Source organism: Dermacentor variabilis, chromosome 6 (assembly GCF_050947875.1).
Source record: "Dermacentor variabilis isolate Ectoservices chromosome 6, ASM5094787v1, whole genome shotgun sequence".
NCBI classification, from domain to species: Eukaryota; Metazoa; Arthropoda; class Arachnida; order Ixodida; family Ixodidae; genus Dermacentor; species Dermacentor variabilis.
Genome location: NC_134573.1, coordinates 8,077,610 through 8,086,722, shown reverse-complemented (window position 1 = coordinate 8,086,722; position 9,113 = coordinate 8,077,610). Strand labels below are relative to the sequence as shown.

General features: G+C 52.0%; 1 protein-coding gene across 1 annotated transcript; it reads left to right on the top strand.

The window, feature by feature from the left end:
* Positions 1-3,821: 3,821 nt before the first annotated feature.
* On the top strand, positions 3,822-6,782 carry LOC142584602 (uncharacterized). Its single transcript, XM_075694733.1, has one exon. It carries the CDS (start codon positions 4,159-4,161, stop codon positions 5,575-5,577), a length of 1,419 nt encoding a protein of 472 aa, XP_075550848.1. The 5' UTR covers positions 3,822-4,158; the 3' UTR covers positions 5,578-6,782.
* Positions 6,783-9,113: the final 2,331 nt, after the last annotated feature.

The following is a 9,113-nucleotide window of genomic DNA, read 5'->3' as shown; positions in this document are numbered from 1 at the left end:
TAGCTCATTCGCGGTTGTGTTACTTCGAAAATAGTCAAGATCGAAGCAAGCTCTTCCCGCCATGTGAGCGTCGCGTTCACGTCGTCGATTCCAGCGATTATCGCGCAGAGATTGATTTCGTCGAGGTTTTCGGGAGCAGGAGGCCACAGATGTTCTCAGACATCGCCCCTCAAACAAGAGGGAGTTATGGAGGGGGATTCCTCGGGCTCTGTGGTGCGGAACGAAGCACCGGTGATGTCCTCCACGACAAAATGTCCTTAAGGCAATGACGGCTCCGATCGCTCATCGAAATTTGGGGTTAGACACGTGCTTATCGGGTGGTTCACAGCGTACACTTACTCTTCTCATTTTCCTGGTACATACTATTCTTGCTCCAAATAATTGCATCCGTTCACTTTTTCGAACCACTGGCCAGACCCGTATGTTTCGTGAGCGATGGATTCATGGCCTGCTGACTTCGATACAGCAAGGGATTCCCTCACTTGGTACACTTCACTAGCATTGGGCTCGGCTCCCATCACCTTTTACGTACCGGTCTCAACCATGCTAGTCAACGCAGCTATCATTGGCGGGTCCACGTGGTCGCCCAAGCGCGTCGTCCCAATGAACGAGGACACACTTTCTGAGGGGATCCACGGCTGGCGAATTGTCCTCACCTGAGCAGCGCCCGGGTTTTCGTGACCTAGCGTGGTGCCCGCTCAAGCTTCTCAGTCTGCAGAGAAGCACAAAATTTTCGGAACTAATCCAACAACGCCTCATAAAGGGCGAGCCTTCCTGGCGCTTCATGGAACATGGGACCTGTTGCTCTCGGGCGCAAGTGATGTGGAGCATCTTCACCATTTACTGGAGTCACCTGTCTGTAGCTTCTCTCTGCCGCCAGATGCACTCCTAGGCAGTCGCGCTGCGGCTCATTATTCGTCACCGATTTGCAGCTGGAATAGAGGGCTGGCGAACTGTTCACTACGCGCAAGTGTTTCTGCAGGATCACAGACCTTGAGCAAAATCAAGAAAGGGGCTGACAGATGGAATTGCACACTGTGGTATAAAGTTTCTAAACAGGAATAAGGTGCCTAAGAAAGGATTGCCAACGTTTCAATAGGAGGACCTATCTTCGTCAAGCGCGGCCTCGTCATCCTCGGCATGTTAGTTTTAAAGGGACAGTGCAGTGACGCCACGTTCGTTCGTCGTCGCACCCCGTAACAACACCTACGTTGAGCTATTGGGGCTAACGGCCCTTGAAAGACCATGCCGCTGCCTTGTCATGTTAGGGCTCCAATAAACGGGTCCGTCGCCATTCGCTGCCGAAGCGTGCGCGTGGTCTCTAGGTGCGCTCGCGGAGAAGATGCCATGGCGATTTGGATCCCAGTGTCCGAGCAGGACATCGAGTGCGTTCTCGACCACAACGACAACGTGAGGAGGACGATGCGCCGAGCATTGTATAAGCTCTCCCCTTCGCGCTCCTGCAGCGAAGCAGCAAAAAACAAAGGAACACCGGCAAACCGGCGTTTCGGGACTCGTATGTCACCGAAGTGGCATGGAACGGTCTGCATGCTTGTGAGGAGCACGTGAGAAGCCGCCGAGCAGCAAGCGCTTGCTAAGGACAGAGCAAAGCCTAAATACGTGCAGAAACCATGGCCGACGATTGCCAATGTAAGCAAATAGCCGTACGCTTCTGGAAAGCTATTCGCCTAATTGAAGGAATTATGCACTTCTAGCTTGCATTAGTTACATGAGGATATTTAGGTAGCGTTTGTTGTTCCATTGCGTAATCCTGTAGAGAATTGAGCCGCTAACCAGAACATTTGCAGTTGTATTCGTGGTTGTTTACGCCTTGCTTTTGTGGAAAATTTTATATTTTGCCAATGTGAAGTTGTACCAAAAGTCTACGCATATGCTGAAGCAAAGGTTTTCATCATAGGTGGAGCGCCTGTTCGGCATTCTTGACAATTTTTTAGCATCAGTCTCTCCTTCCGGTATAGCCAAACAGTTCCACATACGTCGCATCAGTATTTTCTGCTCTCGCACAAAGGTTACGCAACGCTAGAAACACTGCCACCAATTTGTAACAAATTCGCGTGCATCTTCAGATCGTGGTAAATGTTTTTATAATTGCACGGTTTTTACGTGCAACGATGCGATTATGCGGCACGCCGTAGATGGGCGATACATTTTCACCACCTGAGTTTCTCCAATGTTAGCCCAGCGCACAGCCGTCGGGTGTTTTTGCATTTCTCTTCCATCGAAATACGACCGCCGCATCCGGGATCGCACCTTCGGGCTTCGCAGCGCAAAGCTCTTGTAAATGTATTTTTAATCATGCCACTTCTTGAAGTTCTCGGTGAAAATGATACCTTTAAGTATCAATTTTTATCGCATATTAATTTTGTTTCACAGACACTTAATCGAAACGACTGGCTAAATGTGGGTCATCGTGGAAGTCGTGGTGCAGGCCGCAAGAACTAACGAGCACTGAAGCAAGATGCAGGATGATTACGTGTTTCGCTATTTCGGGTTAGGTGCACCATCAAAATAGCTTGGGCATTCTTCCTTCAGTCTCGATAACTCATTTCCGAAGGTACGACCTGCGAAAGAAAGGCATTTGAAACGACTGTTAGACACCAGTGTATGCACTTCAAATTTAGAAACAGCAGTTGCTATTTGTGTCAAATGTGGTAGCGGTAGCACCTCCATGTGTCGCCTTTCGAGAAACACAGCAGTCAAAATAATTTCACAACGTTTCAGTTCTCACTCGCTCTCAGGCGCTCTAACAAAAATGCCAAAAAATATCATGCACCAACATTGAAGCAAAACAAATAAAAAATAAAGACGCGCGAGCACGCGAAGTCACACGAGCACAGAAGCCAGAGCACAATCTACAAAAAAACAAGCAAGGTGCTCACTGCAATAAATCAATTGAATGAAAAATGCTGTTTAAATACGGAGAACCAATATCGTGAAAGAGAAGTCAAGTTTACTTCCAACAACACCGAGTCGGAGGTTCTTGGGCGAAAAGATGTCGCAGACATCTTGAGAGTGCCCAAGGACCCATTAAACAGCAGCAGGCAGACAGCAAAAATAATCACCTGAAACACTGTAAAAAAATGTAGGCATGAAATATAATTCACGCAACGCAACTCTTTTAGTGTACAAAATAATTGCATATAATACAGATGTCACAGAATCCTTGTAAACACTTGTGCAAAGGCAACAAAAATAATATACATAAAATGTAATACATATCTAGATAACAAATGAAAGATGTTGTTAAAGTGGTTCTTATACGTTTAAAAGCATAGTTCGCACATGTTTCTTGAATTTACATTCAGGCAGTTCCAATTTGGTACAAGTTAAGAATTTGTTCAGTATTGCTGGTATCTGGTATTGAAGAAGACATTCTCCTTAGCTTGTACGAGAAAAAGGAACTGGTATGGATTGATTTCGGACAGAGTATCGGGGGGAGCTATCAGATGAATGCTCATAAAGCTTGTTTTTCTTTGTATAAATTAGTAATGTATATGTATAAAGATCACTTGCTCTAGTAGTATCGTGATTTATCAACGGCTGAGGAGTACGTAGTTCGCAAGGGTGCCCATAAAAATTTCCAAATATTCTAGGAACCTTTTTCTGCAACACCTCGAGTCTGTTTAGGCTTTGAGCAGACGTTTTTTCCCATACCAGCGCGCAGTAAGACAAGCGAAAGCAGAAGTGGCCGTAATACATAGCTTTCTTTTTTTAACCATAATGGAACTAGATTTGATAACCTGTACAGACAGCCTACAGTTTGGCCCAAATCGAAGCAAGCCTTGACACATGGATATTGCCACGTGCGTTTATTTCAGCTTCTAGCGACGCGAGGTACGCAGCTCGCGTCGCTGCGACGCGACCGGCGTCGCTGCGCCGCAGGCGGCGTCGCTTGACGCGTTTCGATCATGCACGCGAAACGTATAAATGCGGGACCACCGCCTGCGCTGGCTCAGTCCGACGAACGCCCCAGACGCGCTTGCTGCTTTCGCCGTCACCGCGTTATTCGCTTGATTTCGGGCACAAGTTCGCCCATTAAACTCTCTTTAAGTCTACCGCCGACGCAGTGTCCCTTTCTGTCTGCCTGCGTGCCAGGTAGATCACAGTCACCTACGTGACATTTTGGTGGAGGTGCTTATGCTTCGGACACCCCCTCAAAGCCGTGACACCAGCCCAAGTGCATCTGGAGCCGGCGACGCGGAAGACAGCTCCAGAGAAGACAAAAAGGAGGAAACCCGGAGCAGCCGCCGACTACAAGGACTGCCGGCTGAATTGGGACCACTACCTGCCCCTGGTCGCCGTGTGAACCACCGCTCGACGTCACCAATGCAAGCCGCCACCACACCTGCGCCGCTCGTCGTCCAACAGCCGCGAGTACCTCCGCTTTTTAGCGGCTCCACTTGCGAAGATGTGCAAGATTGGCTGGAACGTTACGAAAGAGTTGCAACCTTCAACAAGTGGTCTGACGAAGACAAACTTCGGAACGTCTTCTTCTCTCTCGAAGACTCTGCTAGAACCTGGTACGAGAACCAAGAGCTGTTCCTGACAACGTGGGAGGCTTTCAAAAGGCACTTATCTGCAACTTTCGCAAGTATTCTACGCAAAGAACGAGCTGAGGCCTTGCTTCAAACTCGTCAGCAGCATCCAAACGAATCCGTAACCGTCTTTGCGGAAGAAATGCAAAAGCTCTTCCGCCATGCGGACGCCAACATGACTGAAGACAAGAAGCTTCAGTACCTTATGAGAGCCGTCAAGGAGCAACTTTTCGTCGCTCTCATTCGCAACCCGCCGAGGACCGTCGCCGAATGGATTAGCGAAGCGGCCACTATCGAGAAGACGCTCGAGCTTCGCGCAAAGCAATACGACCGCAACTTACGCGCTCCTCCGCCAGACTGCGACGACTCCCGAAGTGCCTCCGCAGTGGCCCTTCGAGATACCATCCGTGCCATCGTGCGCGACGAGCTGCGCAAGTTGCTACCGGGTGCGCAACCTCTGCAAATATCCTCGCTCGCCGACGTTGTAAGGGACGAGGTCCAGCAAGCGCTGGGCACACTCGATCCTACCGAGACGGCACCAGCCCTATCGCCACCTTCCCCGGAGCCACGCGTTTCAACTTACGCCGCCGCTCTGCAAAGCCAAGCGAGGCCAACCAGCTGGCGGCGGGAAACGTACGCGCCACCTCAACGCAGCCAAGCCTACCCGCCACCGCCGCGCCCGCAGCAGGCCGCCCGCTCAAACACGTTCCGGCAAATCACCACGAGGAAGACTGACATCTGGAGAACCCCAGATCGACGACCGCTTTGTTTTCACTGTGGTGAAGCCGGCCACCTCCTACGAGAGTGCCCCTACCGTCAGATGGGCCTCCGCGGGTACAACATCGACGCACCGCGACCCCTTCCTGGCCAACGGCCTCGAGAAATCGAAGCCTATCTTCGAGCGACCGAAGATGCCGCCCCACGTCGCTTCAGGTCCCCGTCACCCTACCCACGCCGTTCGTCTTCGCCGTACCAAGGGTACGCGAGGGAGAGGTCACCGAGCCCTCGTAGGGGAAACTAAAGCCAGCGGCGTCAGGAGGTGACGCCGCTCTCGAGCGAAGACCGAAAAACCCTCCTACAACCACGACGCATTCCGCCGCCTCGACGCATTCCGACGCCTCGTTGCATTCCGACAACACGACGCGACCCGACGCAGCGACGCCACAAAACACGAAGCCGCGACCCGACACCACAAATTCGATGACGCGTCTGAAGGCCACAACAGCCCCTTGCAACGAGGCTTCCACCCGACGCAGCCGCGACCGTGCGAAGCGACAGACCGCACAGTCGGTGACGGATCGACATCGAACGCGAACACCAAGTGCCGACTTACAAGTTACCGTAGATGGACATCCAGTGGTTGCACTCGTCGACACCGGGGCCGACTACTCCGTCGTTAGTGGACGATTTTTGTCACAACTAAAGAAAGTCAAAACCGCATGGGAAGGTCCTCAAATACGCACAGCAGGAGGCCACCTCATAACCCCGACGGGACGATGCACTGCGCGAGTGGCTGTTCACGGTCACACCTACCCTGTGAACTTCATCATCCTACAGCGCTGCTCTCGCGACGTAATCCTCGGGATGGACTTCCTGAACGAAAACGGTGCGGTGATCGACCTGCAGACGAAAACCATAACACTGACGACAAAACGGTCAGAAAGAATGCAAAGCAATCATTATCATCGCGCCGCGTTCACCATCCTCGACGATCAAGTGAGCCTCCCGCCAAATGCTGGCGTCATGGCACTCGTTGAAACAGACGCGTCCTCAAGCGGCGATGCGATTGTCGAAGCGAACTTGCAGCTGCTTCTGGATCGCCAGATTTGCGTCGCACGCGGTGTCGTCCACCTGCGTGAAGGCAGAGCGGCTGTGCTAATAACCAATTTCAGCACCGAACACAAGCACCTCAACAGGGGTACGACGGTCGCTTTCTTGGAAGAGTTCGCCGAAATAAGCGACGCATTAGCGCTCTCCGAGTCGTCCCATGAAGCGTCGTCGACTGTGGCTGATGAGGTGAACTTCGACATTAACCCCGCCCTGCCTCAACAAAAGCAAGAACAGCTACGTCGCCTTCTTCTGCGATATTCCGAATGTTTTTCTAAGTCGTCGAGGATCCGGCAAACGCACATAGCGAAGCATCGCATTATAACCGATGAATCGACTCGTCCCGTCCACCGAAGTCCCTACCGCGTTTCAGCGCGAGAACGTGAAACAATCAAGACACAAGTTGAATAAATGCTTCGCGACGACGTCATTCAGCCGTCCAAGAGCCCGTGGTCTTCACCCGTGGTGCTCGTAAAGAAGAAAGACGGTACCCTACGATTTTGCGTCGATTATAGGCGTCTCAACAGCGTCACGAAAAAAGACGTCTACCCCCTTCCGAGAATCGACGACACGTTAGATCGACTGTGCGGTGCCAAGTATTTTTCGTCCATGGACCTCCGGAGCGGCTACTGGCAGATTGAGATCGATGAGAGGGACCGTGAGAAGACTGCCTTCATCACGCCGGACGGTCTTTACGAATTTAAAGTCATGCCATTCGGACTATGCTCAGCGCCGGCGACATTTCAGCGTGTCATGGACACCGTGTTGTGTGGGCTGAAATGGCAGATATGCCTCGTATATCTCGACGACGTAGTCGTTTTCGCATCCACCTTCGACGAGCACGTTAATAGGCTGGAGACCGTGCTCGAGGCAATTAGGGTGTCGGGACTCACTCTGAAACCAGAGAAATGTCGTTTCGCCTACGAAGAGCTCCTGTTCCTCGGTCACGTAGTTAATCGCGAAGGCGTGCGTCCGGACCCCAAAAAGACGGCAGCCATCGAAAGTTTCCCGATACCCAGTGAAAAGAAAGCTGTCCGTAGATTTTTGGGGCTCTGTGCGTATTACAGGCGTTTTGTCCGAGATTTCTCTCGAATCGCAGAGCCTCTCACTCGCCTTACAAAAGCCGACGCGCAGTTCACATGGAAGAAGCCCCAAGAAGACGCTTTTCGCGAACTTCAACGACGCTTGCAGTCACCGCCAGTACTCGGCCATTTCGACGAGAGCGCTGCCACCGAGATCCACACGGATGCAAGCGGCATAGGACTCGGTGCTGTGTTGATTCAAAAGAAGAACGGCCTGGAGCGAGCCATCGCCTACGCGAGCAGATCACTGTCGAAAGCCGAATTGAACTATTCGACGACCGAAAAGGAATGCCTCGCTGTCGTTTGGGCGGTCACAAAATTTCGGCCGTATCTTTACGGGAAGCACTTCAAGGTCGTCAGTGACCACCACGCTCTGTGCTGGCTCGCTAACCTGAAAGACCCGTCAGGTCGCCTCGCTCGTTGGAGCCTGCGACTACAGGAGTTCGACGTCACCATCGTGTATAAGTCAGGCCGAAAGCACACTGACGCCGACTGCCTTTCAAGAGCCCCTGTTGAATCCGCCCCGACCTGCGACGATGACGACGATGCCTTCCTTGGGCCCATAAGCTCTAACACCTTCGCACAAGATCAACGTGCCGATCCTGATTTACGCTGTGTGGTTCAATATCTCGAAGGGAAGACCGATTCAGTGCCAAAAGTATTCAGACGCGCGCTTTCATCGCTATGCCTGCGCGACAATGTGCTTGTGAAAAAGAACTTCACGCCGTACAAAGCGGCATATCTACTCGTCGTGCCGGTCAAGCTAAGGCAAGAGATTTTAGAAGCGTCTCACGATGAGCCGACAGCAGGGCATCTGGGATTCACTCGAACTCTCAGAAGAATTCAAGAGAAATACTACTGGCCGGGCCTGAACGCAGACGTCGCACGCTACGTGAAAACCTGCCGAGATTGCCAACGTCGGAAAACACCGCCTACAAGGCCAGCCGGCCTCCTGCAACCAATCGCGCCACCATGGAAACCATTCCAGCAGATAGGCATGGATCTGCTTGGCCCCTTCCCTACATCCACTTGCGGGAACAGGTGGATAGTGGTAGCAACGGACTATCTTACGCGCTATGCCGAGACAGCAGCGTTAGCATCGGGAAATGCAATCGAGGTCGCCAGATTCTTCATAAAGAACATCGTTCTCCGTCATGGTGCACCCGAGGTCCTTATTACGGACAGAGGTACGGCATTCACAGCTGAACTTACGCAACAGATTCTGCACTTGAGCCACACGAGCCATCGGCGCACTACAGCGTACCACCCGCAGACAAACGGCCTTACGGAGCGTTTAAATAAAACCCTCGCCGACATGCTCGCCATGTATGTCGACGTCGGGCACAAGACTTGGGACGAAGTCCTTCCATACGTGACGTTCGCCTACAACACCGCGCCACAGGAGACAACGCAGATGACGCCATTCGAGCTTGTCTTCGGTCGCCAAGTCGCCACAATGCTTGATGCGATGTTGCCTCACGTTGAAGACGACAACATCCATGCAGACGTTGCCGGCTTCCTTCAACGTGCCGAGGAAGCTCGTCAGCTAGCCCGAATGCGTATTAAAGAGCAGCAAAACGTCGACGCCCGACTATACAACCTACGACGACGAGACCAAGAGTACGCACTTGGTGACCGCGTTATGGTG

What these genes read in the sequence shown, in the direction of transcription:
- LOC142584602 (XM_075694733.1), top strand. Translation starts at nt 4,159, where the DNA reads ATGCTTCGGACACCCCCTCAAAGCCGTGACACCAGCCCAAGTGCATCT.